This window comes from Coturnix japonica, chromosome 11 (genome assembly GCF_054131305.1).
Source record: "Coturnix japonica strain WE chromosome 11, WE-NBRP24, whole genome shotgun sequence".
NCBI lineage: Eukaryota > Metazoa > Chordata > Aves > Galliformes > Phasianidae > Coturnix > Coturnix japonica.
In genome coordinates, this window is record NC_140673.1 from 4999797 (window position 1) to 5022325 (window position 22529).

Consider the following 22529-nt stretch of genomic DNA (forward strand, 5'->3'; position numbering starts at 1 on the left):
CTCCTCCCTTCATGTCACTCTCCAATAAGATGTTCCAAACAGAGTTAGTATTTATTTGATTGCTACAAAAGAAAAGACGTGAGCAAACATTTCAATTTGCTATTTCATCATCGTAGAGTTACCACGTTATTATAAAGGAAGGCAAAGAGAAAGGAAATCAAACAGCTCTTGATTAAGGCAGGCAGCAACGTGTCTCATGTTAGAGCTCACTACCAGTCTGGTTATGCTGTGCACTGTGTATAGAGGCAGCATCAGCTCACCATCCCCACAGCACCCTGTCCCACCTTGGAGGCAGGGTCATAACTTGTTAAGGAGCCAGAACTGGAATTAACTGAGGCTGGAGGACAATAGTGTTCAAGGTGCACTGGGGGAAAGGCAGCCTGGGCTGGGCCTCTGCCACTATCAGGCCTATGTAGGTGCAGGTGCTGCTGCTGGAAGGCAGGTCGTTGCCTGCTGGTCTGAGGTCCCCCTTCTTCCACCAGAGGGCACAGAGGAGGCCCACAGACTGAGCTGTGTGTATGCTGCCCTTGCAGGAGCAGGATGGCTAAAAGCTGCTCTCTTTGTCCCCACCCCCAGGCACTTATATAGAGCACTTTACTGCTGTGTAATTGATCACATTGGCTGATGCTCTCCTGAGATGGCCTCAGAGCCACTAAAACACAGATTCCACATCACCCATTTCCACGCAGACGGTCTTCAGCTGCGAGTAGTACTCGATGGCTGCACGCCCGTTCTCTCTGCCAAATCCTGGAAGGACAGGGACAGGGCAGAAGTGAGTGCAACAGGCAGTGCCGAGCACCACTCACACCAGCACACAGCCACACACACAGTGCGAGTGCAGCACCACGGGTGAGCTCTGCTGCAATAAAGGCCATGTATATTGAAGCTCACCTCTGTGCTCACTCAATACAAAGCCATAATCCCTTCCACAGCTTCCCTTTGATTTCCCAGTGTGGTACCCATGCCTCAAGGGCAATCAGTGTGCCTGTATGCCCCAGCAGCAGGCTGCTCACATTGGCCATCGCAGACATACAGGAGCTGAGCCTGAGGAAGGCCAAGCATTGCTCACCTGATGACTTGTATCCTCCGAAAGGCAGCTCCACGGGGCTGATGTTGTAGTTGTTAATGAAGCACATCCCAGCCTTCAGAGCAGCCACTACTCTGTGAGCCTTCTGGATATCCCTGCAGGAAAACAGCAACTCAGCTGCAGCCTTTTCACCCCCATATCCCTGAGACCCCTACCAGGTTGCAGTGGTTTTTAGAGCCCAGCTCGCTCTACTCAGTCCTTGCCCACTCAGCACCTATTCCCAAGGATGCTCAGCACAGCGTTTCATTTGAGATGGCAGGACAAGGACACCAGCAAAGCAGACTACGGCAAGCAGCCAAAAGCCATCTTTGCACACATTCAGCAGGCTCCTGGTGAACGTCTCCTGGAGGTGCAAGCAGGCAGCAAGCCAAATGCAGGCTGCAAGGAGCCTGAAGGACAGCTGGGCCCACCTAACCCCCTCAGGATAAACCAGGAGGAGATGCTCAGTCATTTACAAAGTTCCCTTCTGGCACTGTCTTGCTACAGCTTTCCTGGAGGAGGATATCCATGCCCATGCCAGACACTGTGAGAGGAACATCAAGTTACTGCAGCATTTCCTTACTCTTCCCCTCCCTAGACCACTTCCCAGCTGTACCTGGTGAAGACGCCACCTGCCAGGCCAAATTTGGTGTTGTTGGCTCTCTCCACAACCTCCGCCTCCGTGTCAAATGGCAGAATGGACATGACAGGCCCAAAGATCTCTTCCTGCACACACGTCATGTCGTCTCTGCAGTTCCCTGGAAGCATTCAGAAGGAAGAGTTAGTAGCAGAGCCTGTATGTTCTGCAGCCCACGGAGCCTTTGAGACAGCACTATGCAGCTCAAGTCTCATCCAGCATCTAACACAGACTTCTCTGGACACCATTCATCCGGGTTCCACAACTACCCCTTGTACACCCATACAGGTACCTGTCCACACCAGAGGCATACAGAGAGATGGGGACACAGATTCATCTAGAAGAAACTCAGGAACATCCTCACAAGGAACCACAATGCCACCAATAGGAAGGATCGTACCTAACACACATGGTTGCATGTAGAAGCCATTCTTCAGCTTCGGGTCATCTGGTACATACAGATCTCCCCCACACAGCACCTGAGCACCCTGGAAGAGAGGCAGGCAGAAAGTAGGCAGGGCTGTTCATGGCATCCTCATCAAGGCAGCACTGCAATCTCACCTGCTCCTTTGCCTGCTTGATAAAGCCCTGGACACGTTCCAGGTGGGGTCTGTTGATGAGGGCTCCCATCCGCGTGTCTTCCTGCAGCGGGTCTCCAACTTTGATTTTCTGGGTGCGTTTCACCACCTCCTTTGTGAAGGCATCCAGAATCTTCCTCTCCACAAACACCCGCGTGCCATTGCAGCACACCTGGGATACAGAGCGAGATGCTCAGGGTAAGACACAAAGAACTCTGCAAGCTTTCCCTGCATGGGGCCTGCTACAGACCCTCAGAAAAGGCCCAGCCAGCTTGACCTGTGGACTGTGAAGTTCAGGGCACAGCAAACAGTCCCACCCCTGACAGCACAGAACAGTCCATTCTGGACATAGCTTTACTGATGCCACCAGGTGGCTCAAGTGTGCACCAGCAGACGAGCTGACTGTTCAGCTCTCAGGGGTGAATCAAGGTGCATGGCTTGCCAATAAAACCTGCAGAAAACATGGAGAGCCCACACTTGGGACCAACAGAGCCCCATGAATACGCACCTCTCCCTGCGTGAGGAAGTTGGCCATGAGGGCTCCATTCACAGCGTTCTCCAGGGAGCAATCCGAAAAGATGATAAGGGGGGATTTGCCCCCCAGCTCCAAGGTCACTGGTTTGATCCCTTTAGCTGCCATCTCCATGATCTGCCAGGAATAAGAACAAAGAGACAGGTGACATATGGCTCACAGGGAGGCTGCAGGCAGCTCAGCTGAACTGCCATGGCCAGAAACACACACGTTTTCCTTACAGTCCCCACCACACCATGAAGGCTGGTGCACAACCCCTTGTGTCCCCCATCGTGATGGTGCCTTTACCTTGACGCCGGTGGGCACGCTGCCGGTGAAAGAGATTTTGGCCACATCTGGGTGGTGGCAGAGGAACTGCCCTGTGGCTGCTCCACCCTGCACCACGTTGAAGAGCCCCTTGGGTGCACCGGCCTCTGTGAAGATCTCTGCCAACTTCACCACGGATATGGGGGTGAAAGGAGAAGGCTTGAAGACCATAGCGTTGCCTAAGGGAACCCGGAGAGAAGCAAGGTGGGTTAACACCTAAAGAGCTTTAGGGGGAAACAAAAGCCAGACAGAAGAAACCCACCCAATACAATGAGTTTGTTTCTGCATTTGTTTCACATTTCCTATCTCCTTCCTTCCCAAAGGCTCTAAACCCTTCAAGGCAATCCCAGGGTCTGTATCTCCATCCCCACAGAATCCCCCGGCATCAAAGAGGAGCTTGAGCAGGCAGAGGGTCTAAGGGAGTCCTGCTTTAGGGTCATTACCGCATGCCAGGGCTGGGGCAGACTTCCAGCAGGCAATCTGGAAAGGGTAATTCCAGGCTCCAATCCCAACACACACACCCAGGGGCTCCCTGCGAGTGTACCCAAAGGATCCTCCGGGAAGCTGGATGTGTTCACCTGCAAAGAGGATAAACAGAAGTAAGAGAAGAACAAAGCCCCTCCCTGTTCAGTCAGAGCCTCTGAGGCCAGGTCTCACTTAGGACTGGGAACAGACACAGCTTTTACCCCAGCAAGCTCACAGAAGGTGTGTGAGGGCCCACAGAGCATGGCAACATTAAGCTGAAAACGCTCCCAGGAGAAGCAGTAGTGCATCTCTTAGAGAAACCAATGCTAAAGATGGACTTGTGCATTGGAAGATAACCAAGGAGCACCAGGACAGAGAGTAACAAACTGCAATGAAGGTCTCACCAGCCAGAGATCCCGCCAGTCCTGCGTAATACTCCAGGCACTGCCAGGATATGTCAATGTCCACTCTGGCTTCAAAGATGGATTTCCCGTTGTTGATGGTTTCCAGGGTGGCAATTTCATCTCTCCGTTCCTGTGTGGATAACAGCACAGGGATTACACATCACAGCAGCCCATGGTAGCGCTCCACTCTGCTGTGTGCGGAGCTTCTCATGCACACAACGTCCAAATCAGGCTCTGCCTCAAGGAATCATCATCTCTACAACACACATCCCCACTCAGCAGTTTGTCAGAGGTCACTGATCTCAGGTGAATGCCAGAGAGCTGCTGGGCTCACTGCTCCTGCAATCTTGCTTAACAGCTCTGCTTATCTAACAGATTAGCAGACCTGAACAGAGAAGACAGATGGTAAACAATGATTGGAATGCACAGAAATAAGGCAGGGAGGGGGGAAGAGCAAACAGCAAGATCTAAACAGATCCAAAGGACTTGGAGAAGGACAAGCAAAGCGAGGCAGCTGGGAAGCGTCCTTCAGCAGCCCAGGCAGAGCCATTCCCTGCTGCAGAAAGCTGGCAGAAGTTTGGCTGTAAGAGAAAGCAGCTCTCATTGCAGCCACACTGGGGAGAGGTTTGGTTTCCTACAGGCCCGTGTCTCGACAGGGACTGGTTTTGATGTCTAAGAACGTGCTGTCGCACAAATGAGTTTGTTACGAAGGCAGCACATCTGCACCCTCTGCTTCTTATGCATGTATCTGGTGGTTTTTTATTGCCCTCCAGTCAAGCTGAAAGTTCAAGAATGGGTCAGTTACGCAATTTCAGCTTGAAAAACGCATGCCTTGCAATATCTGGGCTGGATGGCTTCAGCTTTATGTCTGCTCACAGAACAAGGCAGGGAAGGAGCCATAGGACACACCGAGTGCCCTGCCCAACGCATCCCGATGCCTGCTGGGCAAAGGTGGCTTTCAGCTCCTGGGTGCCTGTGGGAGGGGGGCAGAGGGTCAGAGCCCACCGGGGGGCACAAGAGCCCCGTGCAGTACCCGGATGATCCTGGCAGCCTCCAGCAGCACCCGGCTGCGCTCCATGCCCGACGTGCGGCTCCATGTCTGGAAGGCAGCCTTGGCGCTCTGCACTGCCAGGTCCACCTCCTTCTCCCCGGAGCACGGCACCTTGGTTATCACTCGGCCTGGGCACGTTGTAAGCACAAAACAATGAGTAAACATCAGCAAAACAAGGCTTATCTCGCAGCAAAAGCCCGAGATCTCAGGCCCACCACCCCAACCCACTTGGCCATGCCCGCTTGCTGTTGCTCTGCAGCTCGGGGGGTTAAACCCACAGCCCGGCCCCCCCCGCACGCTCCGGTCACTCATCACCTCCAATCTCTGCACGGCTCTTCAGCTCCTCACACCCCCCACCAGCCCCACGGCCCGTCACACCGCCCTCCTCCCGCTGACCCCCGATTAAAGCCCGCTGAGGTTCGGCCCGGCGCTGCTCCAGCACGTACCCGTGGCCGGCTCGTACACGTCCTCGGGCTGCCCGCCGTCAACGGGCTGCACGCGGCATCCCGCCCGGTAGTTGAGGGGCTGCTGCAGGGACAAGGTGCCGGTGGCGGTGCTCATGGCGAGAGCGGAATGAGCGCGGCACAGCCGGGGCAGGAGCAACAGCAGCACCATGGACGGCACCGCCACGCCGGCAGGGGGCTCCGCTGCCTGCCTGCCTCCTCCGCCCCACGCCTGCGCTACGGGCCCTTCACGCCACGCCCCCGGAGCTGGAGCGCCCCCTGGTGGCTCGGAGGAGACCCCCGCAGCTGCAGGTGCTTTGATTTTCAATGATTATTTTATTTCCCCCCCGCTAGTTTGGAAATCTCATTCTTGACATCTTCATTTATTGCCGTGCCATAAACTAAAGCAACCGTGCCACGTCAAAACAGTTCGACTCGTCCTATAGCACAATGAACAGACAGCTCAATCAACACGCCCGAGCCATTTATTTTTCAGACACAGAAAGTCAAGTTTCATCTTCTGAGAACATTCTTGGTTTGGTGAGCAACTGCTGTTGGAATACTTCAAATGCAAGATGCTTCCAAGACTGTGGGAAATACTGCATAGGCTGGTTTTGGCCACGGGTGTAGAAACCTGTTTTTTCACCTCCCAAAGGCAGTCACGTGCAGCTGGCAGACCTGCAGCAAAGGCTGTATCTGTGCTTTAGGAGAACTTCCCTGCCTGAGGAGGGGGGCCAAGGAAGCCCCCTGCTTGCTTGGTGGCAGCCCGGGAAGGAGCAAGGCCGAGCATCTTCTGGATGTTCTGCAAAGAGAAGAACAGAAAGAGCACGTGGGCACCAGGCCAGAACAAGGCAGGCACTAGGGAGGAAGAAATGCCAGCTCTGCTTGCAAATGCAGCCTTCTCATCAGCTTCATCAGATTCATGTTGTCACCCATAGAGTCCTACCAGCACCTGCAAACTCGTGCTGAAGACTCTGCATAGTGTAGGCTGGATTTGGGTCAGCAACAAAAGCATGTCCAAGTTCGAGCCAGACACTTAAGCACAGAGTTAATATGCAGGCAAGCAATGCAGACAAGAGCAGTGGACTGGAGGAGACTGACTGTAACAAGCACATGCAGCAAAACCAACAACACGACTATTGAAATTACTTCCTCTGCTTTTTTACTTGCATCTGAGCAAGGTGTTCTAGTAGAAGACAACAAGGAAAGTACTGAGCAGCAGTCAGGCACCAGCTACACATCTCACAACAGAATACTGGAGCAGCTCAATGCCTTTCTGCCTTTATATGTGACACACTGCAGTGCTGCAACTGCAGTGAGTTACCTACAGCTCAAGATGCTGCTTATGTAGTGGTGACAAAACAGCAATATCTGGTGCAAGGGAAAGAAGAAAACTGTGGCCTGCTGCTGTCATCAGCTGAGTCCTGGCTGTCCAGACAACCAAAGGAGGAAGGAGGGCTCTCTTCAAACCTGAATGTCTTCTCCAAGATAACTGTGAGGACAGGTCAGATACACGGTCACTGAGTTCGTGAACATTTCTGATCATGGAAGAAGGATGCAAACTAAAGGACTGAGCTGCTTTATTTCAGAGTAGCTGAAATGGGTCATCTGGGGTGAAGAAACGGAAGGTCTGGAAAGGAAGGTTTCAGCTGGCACACTGCGTGGTTCTCTATGAATATCTTCAGCAGCACCACAGCACAGTTAAGTCCAAGGCCTACATAAATTAGACACTGGTTGATATTCAGTCACGGTGTATATAAAGGAGAGCAGTTCACTGTGGGAAGCTGCTTTGTGTGATTCACCTTCCTGGAGCTTTCAGTCAAGAGATGGACTGAAGGAATGAAGCAAGAGCAGCTGACAGACAGATGCAGTAACGCCAGAGGGTGTTGCAGAGTCAGAAGAAGGAAAGGCCCAGATGCTGTCAGCTTTGTGGTGGCTCATGCATGAGATCCTAGCAGAGCATCAGTGGAATTAACTACCTGCCTCACTCAGAAGCCTGCAAAGTCTGCTTCCAAACACCAACAAGGCCAGCACCTTCAGGAGCACGACAGGGAGAAGATAAATCCTAAGGATCCAAATCCTTCACCTGAGCTCTGCTGAATGCTCCTGACATAAAAGCAGGTGTAGCTCTCATTCTTCTTGCAGTCATCTACAAATCCAGAAGGGGCCTCAAACACATCAGGGCATGGCTGGGAGATGAGGCCATGTGGGAAAGTAAACTTGGGGCAGTAAGGATAATTGCTGGCTCCCTGTCCCTCTGGGAATGTGTTTGAGAGAGAAGAGGCCTCCATCTACAGTTCAAGCACGTGTGAAAAGGAAGCGAAAGGAAATGAAGACCAGCAAATGCCTGAGGAAGAGCAGCACAGCCTCCTTCACACATAGCACAGGTGAAGGCCAGGAGTTCAGAAACAGGAGTGGGGACAGAGGATGTAACCCTGACACTGTGCCTCACGCCCAGCCCAGCAGCAGACTTTCCCAGCTGAAACCCAAGAGCTCAAGGACCCTTGGAAGGCCTCTCCCAGCAACCCTCTGCTCTCCAAACAGGAAGGCAGGAGGAACTAGGGGACAGGATTTACGTGCCAGGGAGAGCTGGGAACAGCGCAAAGGAAGTTACTCACCGCAAGTAAACTATTTTGGGAGATGCTGGCCAGGTCACAGGCAGCAAGCTTCCCAGTCAGTGTCTGAAGAGCTTATCACCCCCACATGCCTGAGAACCACATAATAGCCTGCCTGCTGCTGCTCATCCCATTCATGGGAGTTTAATCAACGGCCACTTCGCTTCCCCACCCTCACACACTCCCCTGCATTTCCCTTGGAATCTCTGGTCTTTTGCATACACAGAAGTTCCTCTGTTCTGGAGCTCCACCTGGATGGCTGCCTTCACTGTCTTGACGCCTTGCAGTCAGCTCCAGAATTTAGGGGGAAGGCCGAGGGATGTATAGTTCTCTTAAGCTTAATTGCAACCTGATCTTACACGTACAGCTCTGCTCTTGCTCCTCGTATTGTATTAAATCAACCACATCATCTGTCCTCCCTTGGGCCAACAGCTGTTTAGAAGGCAGCCCAGTGAAATCTTCCCTTTTGCACACAGTGAAACAACAACAGGTCATGAAGCTTTCACCTCCATAGCCACAGCAGCAGAAACAAATCTTTGGCACCATTATAAGCCCTTAATTGCTTTCTTCCCCTCTCCCTTGGCCTCTCACAGCCAAAGTCCTCTTCCTCGTGCTGTTAACATCTAAGTACCTCCAAATAGTAATAAATCGAATCACAGGATGCCAGGAATCACAGCTTTAGTTCCTAGCTTTTGCAGAAAGTAATGCAGCTGGTTTCTGCCCATCCCTCCATACAGCAAGGAAGAAGAAACTTGGATCTGCCTAACAGATGAAGAATTACAATCATGTAGATAAGACAGCAGCACGAAGGCTGCAATCCAATGCTTCAGAGCAAAAGCACCTACCTTGAAAGGTAAATTCCATCCTCACTGGACCATCAGCACTAACTCTGCCATGCAGGGTAATGTGCTACCACAATTTCTCTTGAAAACCCACAGCAGTTTGACATTTCTCCTCAGAACCACAGTGATCAACTGCTCAGTGTATGATGTCTACTTATAACAGGCAACAGCAGGAAATGCCCAGGACTAAAACAAACCATACAAGTTCTATTTTAGGACAAAAAAAAAAAAAGTCCACAGGGGATTTTTCAGCAAGACAGCTCCCCTGTCAACTCAATAGGTGCAAAAGATTCTTAGAGATGCTGTTCTGCAGTTCCAGCATTGGAAAGAAGGGGCTTCTCAACATTCAAGAGAACAGAAGAGCAGCAGACAAGGTTGCCTAAAGGACCAGCATCAGACCACGGCCTTCCACAAAGATGATCCAAAGTGCTAAACAGGTGTAACTTCTTTCCAAGCAGTACACGTTGTTTGAATCAATGGGAAGTGAAACAAGATTGGTCTTGTACAGAACACGATGAGGAAACCCCTGGCCTTTGGTACTTGGGCCTGGGAGCTGGCCTTGACAGCCCCTGAGGAAAAGCAGCAAGAATTCAGGAAGCAAATCAAAGAAAAAGGAAACGAGCACAAAAGAGCTGATTATTTGCTGCTACTTGCACCAGCATTCATCCGAACTCCAGAATTTATTGATTTATCTCCAGGATGCTGGAAAAAAAACGTGGCAAAGGCTTCTGGTTGCACCAAGGAGGCCCACTTTGTGATCCTCACCAGCCATTCTGTCTGTTAAGAATGAATCTTCATCCCCATCTCAACACAATGCTGCTGCTGAACACAAGCTAATCACCCAGCTGATTAACAGAGCCTGGTCCTGAACATATACTTCCTTTCATCCACACTGACACTTCTCTTTTCAGAAGATGCAACTAAACTAAGCTTTGCTGGGGACTTATGTAACCTACTCTTGGTTTATCATATCAGAAGGGGTTATAGAAGGGGTTCCTCTTCTGAGTCATGTCCCTAAGACTGTGAGAGAATCAATGCTGAAGTTCTTAAGACTGAAAAAAGGGGAAAATATCAGGTGACCAGCATAAAAAGGAAAAAAATAAGCCTAGCTTTAACTCTTCACCTGTTTTTGGCAGGTTTGTGAACTGATTTAACCTTTACAAGCCTCAAGCCACCAAGGGAATTTTCCCCTGAAGATGCTGCACTTCTCTTTGTTCCTATTACTGTGAAGGCCATAACTAATGGATAAGAAGGGGGATTTACATTGGCTTCTGATAGGAACAGTCTCTCAATATGTTAATAAAGCAAATCACGGACACACACAGGAAATAAACCCATTTCTGCTATCCCTGTCTTAGCACTCTGCTGTAACGATGTAGAGACTGTACTTTGTGTGCTTTCCCTGCTCCAGGAGTGCAAGAGACAGTGATGTACTCACCTGCCTGATAGACATTGTGCAGAGAATGTAGAGGAAGATGAAGGAGCAGTCAGTGTAATCCTCACCCAGAAGGTTGCGGTGGGACAGGCCCTGGATGTACGAGAGGGGGATAAAAGGGAGCTTTGCCACCACTCGGCCATCAAATCTGGAAAAAAAAGGAATAAAAGGAGAGCATTGGATCACAACTGGGCTTCTCTCAATAACTGTTTTGCTACAGTCAAAGCGTATCACAGTGACATGTGAGTGATCAGCTGGACTAGTTGGTGACTCATAAGATCTTGGCTGGTGTTTTGCAGCTTGCTGGTGCATTTTATTCCACTGCTGACTGGATTCTTCAGTAAGATGGATGACAACCACCCCTCTGTACTGCAGGTACTGCAAGAAGATTGACTCTTTGCTTTAAGCAGAAGAGCATTATTAAGCAGAGCAGAAGTGAAGACATCTGCTTCTTTCCTGGAGCAGCTATAATTCTCAGCACAAGATGCATATAATATACATCAAAAGCACACTAAACACAGAGAAAGCTGTTGGTGTTATCTCTGCAAAGGCAGCAGAGGCAGGAAGAAACCCCCTATTCCAAGCAGCCTGTTCTGCTCCTGGAACTCCTCCAGCTCCACATTCCAAAGCATGAGGCCGAGTGTGAATTCTGGCCTGTTTGCAAAGATTTCTCCCAGCCCAGACAGTCGTCCCAACCTTTTGAAGTGAAGTGCGTATGATGCCTCATCAGCATGTGCATATTTGGATGTTATTTTCCCTGCGTGTGCTGATTTTCTAACAGGTGTTTCTTGTTTCAAGAGATCCTAAACGAGCGTTCTTTCCTGTGGAGGTGCATTCACACAGCTACAGCTCAGACACATGCCAACTTTGTTTACATCTCACAGGCAGTTTGGCAGGAGAACTGGGAACGGATGTTTATCTCCCAGTAACATCCCCCAGTGGTTTCCAATTCTGCGTTATTCCTGCTGTGAGAAATGACAAGTACTCCAGCAGCAGCACCCTGAGGTACCTGCTGTTTCCTCCGGCAGGCTCTCACAATTAGCATGAAGAGCTACTGAAAGGCACAGCTCAGAGCAAGACGGGGAATGGATTGCATTAAGAAGCTTCTGACAAGAGAAAATTGAGACACACGGAAGCTAAATTCTCTCCCAAGAGAAAGCCCATCTGCTTGAGGGCACTGCTGCTACAGAGCTCCCAGCCATAGAGCACCTTTAAGCCACAATGGCTCATCTTCACATGGCACTCTGTTCTTTGGGTTTAAACCAGCCTCCAACAAATCCTTCCAGCATGCCCTACCTGCTCCATTAGTGCTTCCACTTTAAGGCAGAGGTGATCACCACAGTCACATCCATTTTGACTTGGCAAAGGCAAGGTGCCCAGCTACAGTGCAGCACTGTCTGAATAGCACTTGTCCACACTGCTTCCACCTGACTCCTGCTCCTTTTGTCCTCCAGAGCAACGAACTCATTCAAGAACAGGAAATCAAGCGAATCGGGTTACAGTCGTTGCAGGTGTCAGCCATCCTTTTCTTCCCCTTCGTACCACACCCACAGTGCCTTCGTGAATGACCTGGCAACAGCAGCTTCCCAGATGGAGCCTAAAAGCATCCTGCATTCATAACTGAAGTGCTCTCTTGAGCCACGCAGCCAGTCTTTACACAGTGCCAAGAGAACGGATGTACATAAGAACCAACCAGTTCTCTCAAACCATTCTGCAAGCATGAGTGAGGTAAAAGCCAGCAAAGCTATCTCTCAGATACAGATGCACTAGCTACTCCATATTGAGACCAAGAGCAAAATAAAATCAACTAAAAAATCTATCTGGCCCCAGAGACAAGACGGGCAAGAATCCCTATTGTAATTCAGTCACTTCAGATCCCCTATACTCAGCAACAAAGCTATTTCAGTTCAAACAGTGCTCCCTGGATGGCTCATGCTGCCCATCTGTTGGATCCCATGGAAGGTCTCAGAAGAATGGGGCAGTCACGTGAGCCTTGTAGATAGTATGAGCTCTGTGGACAGAAACCCTCAGGGCAGAAGGAATACACATCAGTTTGGTGGTCCAGTTAAGTGAGTCAACAATGAATCAAGACGTCACCCGGATTTTGAAGTGCTTTAGTGCCATGTTCCTCTGCTCAGTTTCACAGTATTCCACAGAACACTAGATGCTGCAGTCAGACTAAGCTGAATAAATAAAGAGTCCCACACAGTGCCAGTTCCGTTACACCCTGCTTGCAATTATCCACACACAGTCCTGCAGTAAAATAACAATTGTCTGTACCCTAAGGACTGCCACCCCAAGAATGTAGTTACCCATCAGCAGAGTAAGTACACTGCCTGGGTACTGAGCAGACTGACCATAATATCTTCAGATTTAACAGCTAACAAAGTTCACATTTAAGACCAAACCAAGCTCTAAAAGCCAGGCAGTCCTTCAGTTTTGCATCACTAAAGGAAAGCTTTCCATAACCATGCAAACCAGATTTATTTTGTGTTTGTTTCAGATTTTGCCTAGACCAACTCCAGGTCATTTTTAAAGCAAAAGAAGATTAGAGTCCATGCCTGGACCTGTTAATATCTTGACTTTGATCACCTTAAGTAGGGCAACAACAAACTCTGCAATTACAGCTCATTTCTAAGGGCAGGAGAGCTGACCCAGTTTTTACTTGCGAGTGTTCTTTAGTCACATTATAGCAGAGCCAAAGAAGCTGAAGACCATGGCTGCTTGCCTGGAATCTACCAAACATACCCTAGTCAAGATGTTCCCAAACAGAAAGGATCATAAGCTGTGTTTAGTTTGCATTCGTTTTATTCAGTTTAACAGGATTCAGCTTGCAGTATCCACTCTTGAGAATACACATGCTATGACCAGACCACATAATTCACATGATACGTTGATCCATCTTATAATTAGCTTTGGGTCTTGGATAAAACCCTAAAAAAGCATATATATTCAACGTGAACATTTAAGAAGAATGCAGAAAGCTGATACTTACATAGAGTTAAACATCCCCATCAAGGCAGTGAAGCAGAAGCCAATGGCGAACATGGATTTCATCCGAACCTGTAAGTTGAAAGGTCAGAAATAATCAAACAACAGACAACAGGACTGCACTGAGAGGTTAGGGGCTCACAACCTCAAGAGCAGCCCTTGTACAGCATCACTGGAATCTAGAAGGAAAAGAGATGACACAGAAGGCTGGAGGGACTGAGAAAGAAGTGAGCAGAGAACACTCAAAGTCCAGTCAACAGCTGGGCACAAAGGCAGCCACAATGTGGAACACTGTTGTGAAGAGCAACTTGAGAGAGGAAAAACAAAAAGTGCTCAGGATTTGTCTTGTTAGCTTTCATGGGTAAGCCCTACACAACCAGTAGGAATTTAAAAAAGCAACTTCAAGAGGAAGTCAGACAAATAAGTTCTACAGCATGGAGACTTATAAAAATGAAACGAGCTAAGGATGGAGATAAGGTGAGGTGGGAACTGCTGGAGGGTTCATACTAAAATCTGCAGCTATCAGAGATAATGCAGAAAGAACTGTGAGGAGGAGGAGCTGCTAGAGCTGCCAAATGAACAAAGGCTTTGTTGGAAAACTACTGAGTGAAATCTTCACCTGATGGGAACTGGCTCTGGTTTTCTTACCATTGATAAGTCCCTGTTGTTATTCTTCAGTTTCTCCTCTTGTCTCTCTAGAAAGACAAAAACAACAACAGTTATCAGTTGTACCAAGCTAAAAGCATGAACGTTTTCATTTCCAGGAAGGCTTAACCTTCCTAGCCCTCCAAACAAGTAAAACTCCCCAAATCAACTCCAGCTCTCTGTGCCAAACAGTATGAAATGGAAAAATCATCCATAGCCAATTGTTTCTCCATCCCAGCAACACACAGCAAGGCAGGCACCAAAGAGGAGGAAACTAGAGGAATCATACACTCAGCACTTCTGGAAGAAAAGCACAGAACGTCAGATTTGCCAGCTCAACCAACTAACGCAGCAGCATGAACAACACTGCCAGAAAACAAAGTGCCTACAAAGCTCCTGAATGCTGCACTCGCTGCTGTAAGCACACCACATAAGGAAGGATTTATTTTGGAGGTGTCAGACTGAGGATCCAGAGGTGCACCCAGGGCTTTGAAGCTGTGCTAAGGATGTAGATGAAGTATCCAAAGAATAATACGAAAGGAGAAAGAGGGGGAATGCATTGCCACTATCGAGGGCTCATTGAAAGGCAAGGAGCCCAACAGATCCCTGCTGATGTTTCAGTACAAGGAGCCCACAACACAGAAGCTCACAGGGTTACCTTTCAAGCACTGAATAATAGCTGATAAATACTGAGACTCGCAATCAGTGTGGTTACAAAGCAAGAGAAACACCCCTACCCAATTTCTTAGAATCCTCCTTGCTGTTTTCAATTGCTTAGAACTACAAACCATTCCCACAGGCAGGAACTTTCCACACACCTGTTTCCTGACCTAGGTGGAGAATTTTGTTTTCAGCCATATCAGCAACTAGGCCAGATCTTCAGGAATCACATTTGGCACAAATACTTGTTTTTTCCCCTCACCTACATAAGTAACCACCTATTTAGATGGACTAAAGGTTACACGGTGATGAAGAACACAGCCCAGATCCCTGCCATACCTGACCAGTTTTTCACTTATTTCTACAAATTCAAAACAAATTTGCTCTGTGTGTCCTAATACTCTATATAAGTGGTTTATAGCCACCCAAGGCACACATAAGCAGCATTTAAGTAGACTACATTTAAGTAGATTGCTATACAGCTTGGTAGGAATAAAGAGGAAAAGGACTGGGTTAATGACGAACACCTTGGAATCCCAGCTCTGCTCATTGGAATAGGAACCATGAGGATACAACAAAAAGCCTTATTTGCCAGCACTGGGTTTGCACTTATGTGAACTACTGGGAATGCCACAGTCTGTTATTCTAGGTGCAGAAAGCCAGAGCAAAGTTATACATTATCCAACACACTCTTCCAGTTGAAGTGGCAGAAGGCTGCAGTAAAACATTAAGAGTGTGCTGCTCCAGAAGCATAAAAGGTGATTTAGACACTACACTAAAATTGGCTTGCATTACAATTAATACAAATTGTTAAGTAGGAAACACCAAATTAAGCCTGCCCATGCAACTTTCACCCTCCCTCCTTGTACAAGCGCATGATTCATCCCTTATGTGACCAAGCAAGGTTGCACACACACCTCCTGCCTTGTTCTGTGCACAATACAAATGGCACCTGGGGCAGGTCTGCACCACAGCTGTGACCAACCTGAGAACTCACCTTGTGTTTTTTTATCATCTAGACTTTTAGACCTTCAAAGTAATCCCAGCACAAGTAATCTGACCCTTACAACGATGCTACAATCTGCATAACTCAGCCACTGACATCAGTTTTCAACAGCTATGAGTCATTTTCTGGATGCCCAGATGCACATGGAGGCCTGAGAAACACTAGGAATGCAGCTTTTCCCAAAAGCAAATGACTTATGCAGCGCTTGCAAAACAAAACCCAACCAACCCAACACTCAGTATCTTAAGCTTGGGCAGCAAGCAACACAGCAAACAAAATCAGTGGTCACTTCCTAAGTTTTGTTCTTAATCCCTTTGTGCTCTGTTTTCATTTGCAAAACAAGATTCTTTCAGCATATTAAACAAAAAAGGAAACAAAACAGTGCAGCACCTGAATTCCTCAGATTCTACTGTTTATTAGTTTAGTCCAAGCACAAGTAAAATGTTCTCTGCTAGAAACAGAGCTTGGATAGCACCCTGCAAAGAAGTCACTTTTCAATGTGTCAGTGACCACAAGTAACAACAGCCACTTAAAAATTGCCTTATCCAGTAACTACATTTATCTCATGTATGGGTTACTTAAGACTAAAAGCTGAGAATAGGAAGAATTTGGGTTCCTCTCCTTTCAGAAGTGTACTAATAACAGGTTTTATACCTAGGAAGAGCTGTTTGAAGATGTGTTTATAATTACTCTGGAGCTTTGAACAGATCAAATGAGCAGCTCAGCTACCTGGTGTTACAGAGGAACAAGGAAACCAACTCCCAGGAGCTCTCAGAAGTATTCTTGCTATGATTGCTGTGATAATTTAACCAGGCTTTACTGTCCATTTTACTTTAGACTCTTGAAGATAAGAGAACCTTCTAAAGCTCAGATGCATTAAACACCTACCACATTACTCTTGCACAATCCACTGTTGAAAGAGTTACATTAACATAGTAAAACTGTATTGGCAGCAGAAGACAGATTGGGGAAAAAGATTGCTTTGCTCAGCTCTAGGTAGTGATCTATCAAATTTTAAGTAAATCCAATCACAGTTAGAATCAATTCACACAAATATCTTCAGCTCTGAGGTGCTCAAATGAAGAAAAATTAAAGACCTAAAAATCGCAACCAGTCAGAGCTACTGCAAGCTGCCAGTGCACTGCAGCAAAGAGCTTTGGCAACTGCAATTAATAGCAGTCACATCCATGACTGTTCATCACCTCTTGGCGAGGCTGAATTCCTCTGAATTTCATCAGAATCACCAAGAGGACACCTCCCTCCTGCTCTGGAGGAATAAGGTTCACATGCCAGCAGCCATGCTAAGAACCAGCTCTAGTACTGCTTCAAAAGGAGGGGCAGCCACTTCCTCCACACTCCTGCAGCACCACACTCCCGTCCTAACCTTACCTATTTTCTTTTTCTGCTGTCGGCCTGCTGATTCAGTTATCGTTTCTTTCTTCTTTTCCACTGCAAAATGAAAAGAGAGATATTCCATCACTTCTACGTAGACACTAACCCCCCATTCTTCCACACAAGAAAACAACTGTATTCCCCTTAGAGAGCACGGGAACAAAAGGAAGTTAGAACTGTGATCATGTTCAGTACCAACATGTTATTAACCACTCCTGGATGACCAGATGCAAAATGAACACTTAAAATCCAAAACCTTTTTCCAAAGCTTGGATGAGATGTAGGAATGTTTCAAAGAGTCAATTTTAAACTCTGTTGAGAACACATTACATTGTTAGCCAAGCAGCCTGAGGACAATCTTAGCTCAAATGACCACTGCTGATTTGTCATTAGTAGTAGACAGTACTTTTGATTCAGCAAGTCTAATGAAAAGAGCTTTGTGGCAAGCTCTGCTCCCAATTATCTGCAGTGGGAAGCAGAACACAGGAGAGCTTGTGTTCCCTGCCTGCCTCTGAAGAAGGGGTGTAATTCTAAGGGGAAACACCATCCAAGCAGTCAGCCAGAGCATCTCCATTCCTCTTCAATCAATTGGTACTGAAGCAGTTCCAGTCTTTTAAAGTAAGAGCCTAAGCTCATACTTAGTAAAACCCCAAGTCAGATGCTCACCAAACAAATCCAAACAACCAACACTGCATGAAAGAAAAAACAACCCCAAACCTAACATAAGACCAGCATAGCCAATTTAAACATAGAAAGTGGGCTGCTCATCTGAAAGTGCTCTTCTGGAAACAGCCAGAGCAGCTTTTCCAACAAGAGACTGGTATAAAAACACACAACAGTCCTTTCTTACCCTAAACTCTACACAAATCTACTGTATTTTCCAACAAATAGACTTGGCTCTCATAAGCTCACACAACCAGCTTTAGAGAGCTGAGCACCAGAACTCTTCTCTCACATTAGTACTAGCAGAACACAGATGTTAGATCATAGAATCCTTAGAACTGGAAGGGACTTCTGAAGGTCCAACTGGTCCAACTCCCCTGCGATGAACAGGAACAATACAGCTATACTCTAGTGTGGATTTTAAAGCACAGGTAAAATGAAAACAGCCTTCCAAGTTACAAAAAGGTTTGTTGTGCTGGCTTCTGAAGTGCTTGTAATCAGCCACACACAACTGCCAGGAAATCCACGCTAGCCTAAACAAGGTGCCCACACATCATTTACAATACATCTGTTATAAAACAGCTGTTTTCCCAAAGAAGAAGCACATCTCGAATGAGCAAGCTAGAAGGGCACAAGATAGGCAAACCTGCTCAGAGGGAATGCTGGAGAGAGGTGCCAGACAACCATACATCTGTGCTCACAAAAGGGCATTTTGTTCTTGCTGGGATACCCTGATCAGTCCAACCACAGTCCCATAGTCTGCAAAACACTGGCTTTTCAAGGCTATCTGTTCTTTCCACCTGCAACCAGGGGGCACCTCCAGAACCCAGCTTTACTCCAAGTAGTGCATCAGCCCAGTCGGACCTTACATCCTAACCTCCCTTATGGCTTGCACAGGACAAATAACTGTCAAGCAGTCTCACAAAGCTGTCTGCAGGAATATGGATAACACTTCCAACCATACCCTGCACACCAGAAATACTTATGGCAAGTTTACTGCTACGTTTATCCCAGGACACCTGCTATCATTTCTTCATCAGTCTCCAATGACGCTGTGTCTCTCAGCAGCAACAAGAGAATAGGAAGAGATGAAACTAAGGATTACGAGTAACAATGCTGCTCAAGCATACTACTCAGCCTGCTTGTTTTGGCAAACTGTTAGAATTGCTAGTACTCCCAAAGGAGAGCTTAGAGATCTCTCATGTGTTTTTTCCTGTTTAAGATGTGTTGGATAACAGTTGAAAGGTGTGGCTCAAGAGCTCTACAAATGGCCTGTAAGCCATCAGGTCAGCCAACTGTCCTCAGTGCAAGAGGAAAACAGATCAAGCCCTAATTCTTAGTAACTCCTCATTATTCTGTTCTTTTTATGGGGGGAGGGTGGGTGGGTGATGATTTAGGGGGACTAGAGGGAGTGTCATACAAGATTAGAAACCGAGATGCATAAACTATCCCTTCACAGATTATAACCTAGATAAAAACAAACTGCACTAAATCTTTACAGAAATCACCACACTGCAGAGATTAAGCCATGCTAACAGCCGTTGAGTTCTACTCTTCAGATTTCAGCTGGGTTTCAATTGCTTCTCTTAACTTGCCTTCTGCGGGTGATTCTGCCCAACTCATTTTTATCAGCCAAGCAGGATTAGAGTGAGGTGGGCACAGATGCAATCCCCAGCTGATACTGCCATGATGATAAAAGCCCCTAAATTTAGGAGCTGAGACACAAGGATGACTAACTTTCACTTTCCAGCTTATCTTACTCATGGGAAGGCTAGACTGGAAAGAACGTGGTTTAATAACACTTTCCTCTTGCGTTCTGATAGAAGCACTGATATCATGGTGAAAAAAATGTTAACACCAGAACAGGTTGAAACTCCACGTCATTGCGTACTGTCCCCTTTGTACCAATTCAGGTTCTCTATTGCAATACTATAACAGGATGATAACAGCAGGGTGGCAAAGTCTTTGGCTACAGCAAATAAGAATGAGCCCTAATACAGCAGCTACAGAGGCAAGAATGAAAAGAAAGAGCTGCTTACCTCAGGTAGGCAGGGATCTCCAGCAAGAGATGCCCCCACCTCCACAGCCAGCCCTTAAGTGAGGTCTGGGAAGGGGTGCGTCCTGGCTCCAGCCCTTCCAGTCACTCAGGCACACTGTATAAACCTGAGCTCCCCTGGGTTGGCCCTGCCTTCCACCAGGTGCTCACCCACTCCTTCAGGCCATGACTTAGCATTTCCACTATGCCTGTAAAATTCAGATCCAATGAAGCCCAAGCTTCTCTCCCTTAGAAGAAAACGCAGCAGGAATATCTCAGAGCACAAACCCCGTTCCTTTTTACATTTCCCAAAGCAGGCTACAAGAAGAACAGCAGACATTCTGTCGAATATCTGAAAAGTACTTACATTTTTTGCTCTGCTTTTCCACTTCAGCTTTTAATCTCTTGTATTTGTCTGTTCGGTACACCAGCACCCAGGTTATACCTGAAACAAACATCCAGCAGGTACCTAGGTAAGTAAAGACCTCCTGTGATAAAGAAAGATGTGAGTTTGCAAATACGGGTGTAGAAAATACATTGTGTCTACAAAACCATGTTATAATACAACAAAGGTTCCACAAGTCACAATCAAATCAGTCATGCCACAAGTGCTGAGCCAGAGGTTTCTGAGCTGCTTAAACTGAGCTCTTATATACGGCTATTGGTCCCTCTTTTTGGTGTTGGTTTGACAGCATTGCTGTGCTACTGAGTCTCTGGGTCACCACCTGCAGACAAGGGAGCCATGTGGGCACTCTGGAAGGTCACACTACTCTATCCTGCAAAAGACAATGAAGTGAACAGCACCTGACCCCAGCACAATACACGACTCCTGGAAAGCAAATGCCATGCTCAGCACGGGGCTCTCTTTACCTCTGAATTTACCCATAGATAAAGTCTTGCATCCCAAGGACAAGAGGAGACTGTGGGGGGACAGCTCTGTGCCAGGAAAAGGGAGCAACCTCTGATTTGGGCTGCCTTAAGAAGTATTAATTCAACCAGACCTGAAACATCTCAGCCTGTTTCTTCATCCTGATGTTTAACAACCCCAAAAGCAGCCAATTGCAAGTTCAGTCAATTTCTTTGTATGACTCACATCAGGTTGGAAAAGACCTTTGAGATCAAGCCCAACTGCAACACACCAATATCCTATTTATTTAAAGGAAACACACTGAAAACTGATACTACTTCCTCCTGCTGCCTCCTGCCTTCTGAAAGAGAAGGTCCATTCGCACACCATGCACCACCACTGAGTTTTATTTGGGTGCTGATGTCCCAGATCCCACCTGTACCGCCCCAGCCAACAGCCCTATGGGACTCTGACTAAGTGACCCCTGTTTGACACTGCTCTCCCTCCTTCCATGTCTCCTCCATACAAACCCCATCCTGCCAGTCCTTCCTGCGCCCTGGGGCACCGATAAAGGGACGCAAGCCCCACTAACCAACCCTAGTTCATCCTGAACGGCACCAGCAGGCCCGAACCAGCGGCCTACTCCCACACAGGACGCAGGCAGAGTAGGCCTCACCACAGGACGCCGGGCAGCACTCACCCTCGGCCAGCAGAGCGGTACAGACGGATATAAACACGATGAGGAGGGTATCGGCGAACATGGTGCTCATGGTGCACGCTGCCCCGCCGCCGCCGCGGTACCGGAAGTAGGCCCCGCCACCCGGAAGCTACCGCAGCCTGCGTCGCCTAGCAACGGCCGGAAGCGAAGGTGTAAGCTCCGCACTTCCGGGTGCTGACACTAGCCAATCAGCTCGAAGGGCGGCAGGAAGTAAGAAGGTGGGGAAGAGCGAGCAGGACCTTCTCTGATTGGAGGAGCCGGCTGTCAATGTGAGCTGCGCCCCGCCCCCTATGGTTGGCATAGAGGAGTGGGCGTCAGGTCCATGTTAGAAGGCGTCTGTCCTGGTGATGGGCGGGAGGAGTGAGCACAGTGCTGGGAGATTGGCACTGGGCTTTACGTGACACTGGGATCTGTCCTCACAGGAAGCACCTCCTGCCCTGCCAGTGCCACACGGTGCCGTGCTCCAAGCAGCAGGGTGGGCTCTGAGCTTTAAACTCAAAGAGGGGAGATGTGGATTAGAACAGGGGGAGCTTGGTCACTCACAGGGTGGGATGCCCTGATACAAGAGCTGTGGGTGCCCCATCCCTGTATGATACAGGAGCTGTGGGTGCCCCATCCCTGTATGATACAGGAGCTGTGGGTGCCCCATCCCTGCAGGATACAGGAGCTGTGGGTGCCCCATCCCTGTGGGATACAAGAGCTGTGGGTGCCCCATCCCTGTATGATACAAGAGCTGTGGGTGCCCCATCCCTGTATGATACAGGAGCTGTGGGTGCCCCATCCCTGTATGATACAAGAGCTGTGGGTGCCCCATCCCTGCAGGGTGCTGGTGGGGGCAGCCGGCCCATAGCAGAGATAGATGGACCAGGCAGAAGGATGGAACCTCAGGGTTTGGCTTTATAGAAAGACGATGGGAGCTGTGTGTGATGGTCTGGGGATGAGGCAGATGGCCTAAATACCAGCCATAAAGCAGCGCAGCCAGTGTTCCACATCCCTAAGTGCAGCACACGGAGCTCACATCCTACATGTGATACGGCCATTGTGTCCCGGCCCCATCGAGGTCAGCTCCCTTTTGCCCCCTGCCACCAGTACCATGATGGGCGAACTCGTGTTGCCGCACAGAGACCCGGAGCTCGGCCGGGGGGAAGCAGCCGAGGGCCTCGCCTTTGTCCCCGGGGTTGGACGGGGGGAGGCGCGG

General features: G+C 48.4%; 2 protein-coding genes across 3 annotated transcripts; both read right to left on the reverse strand.

The window, feature by feature from the left end:
• Positions 1-32: 32 nt before the first annotated feature.
• On the reverse strand, positions 33-5675 carry ALDH9A1 (aldehyde dehydrogenase 9 family member A1). Its single transcript, XM_015869690.3, has 11 exons — positions 5486-5675; positions 5022-5167; positions 3989-4118; positions 3563-3697; positions 3102-3298; positions 2790-2930; positions 2265-2453; positions 2104-2191; positions 1683-1824; positions 1070-1182; positions 33-747 (listed from the first exon to the last, which is right to left on the reverse strand). The coding sequence occupies exons 1-11, from the start codon at positions 5652-5654 to the stop codon at positions 653-655; spliced, it is 1545 nt and encodes a 514-aa protein (XP_015725176.2). The 5' UTR covers positions 5655-5675; the 3' UTR covers positions 33-652.
• Positions 5676-5949: 274 nt separating this feature from the next.
• On the reverse strand, positions 5950-21431 carry TMCO1 (transmembrane and coiled-coil domains 1). Of its 2 annotated transcripts, XM_015869696.3 has the most exons (7): positions 21314-21431; positions 20134-20211; positions 17066-17125; positions 14014-14060; positions 13370-13437; positions 10378-10522; positions 5950-6284 (listed from the first exon to the last, which is right to left on the reverse strand). In XM_015869696.3, the coding sequence occupies exons 1-7, from the start codon at positions 21381-21383 to the stop codon at positions 6186-6188; spliced, it is 567 nt and encodes a 188-aa protein (XP_015725182.1). In that variant the 5' UTR covers positions 21384-21431; the 3' UTR covers positions 5950-6185. The 2 variants fall into 2 exon arrangements, with proteins under 2 accessions (XP_015725182.1, XP_085368162.1); XM_085512036.1 differs by lacking the exon at positions 10378-10522.
• Between the last annotated feature and the right edge of the window lie 1098 nt (positions 21432-22529).

What these genes read in the sequence shown, in the direction of transcription:
- ALDH9A1 (XM_015869690.3), bottom strand. Translation starts at nt 5,654, where the DNA reads ATGGTGCTGCTGTTGCTCCTGCCCCGGCTGTGCCGCGCTCATTCCGCT. An exon ending in ACTGGCGGGATCTCTGGCTG is followed by an intron (nt 3,698 to 3,988) that starts GTGAGACCTTCA and finishes TCCTCTTTGCAG; the next exon opens with GTGAACACATCCAGCTTCCC. An exon ending in ACTTCCTCACGCAGGGAGAG is followed by an intron (nt 2,454 to 2,789) that starts GTGCGTATTCAT and finishes TCTGTATCCCAG; the next exon opens with GTGTGCTGCAATGGCACGCG.
- TMCO1 (XM_015869696.3), bottom strand. Translation starts at nt 21,383, where the DNA reads ATGAGCACCATGTTCGCCGATACCCTCCTCATCGTGTTTATATCCGTC. An exon ending in TACCGCTCTGCTGGCCGAGG is followed by an intron (nt 20,212 to 21,313) that starts GTGAGTGCTGCC and finishes TGTTTGTTTCAG; the next exon opens with GTATAACCTGGGTGCTGGTG. An exon ending in ATGGGGATGTTTAACTCTAT is followed by an intron (nt 10,523 to 13,369) that starts GTAAGTATCAGC and finishes TTTTTTTTCCAG; the next exon opens with ATTTGATGGCCGAGTGGTGG.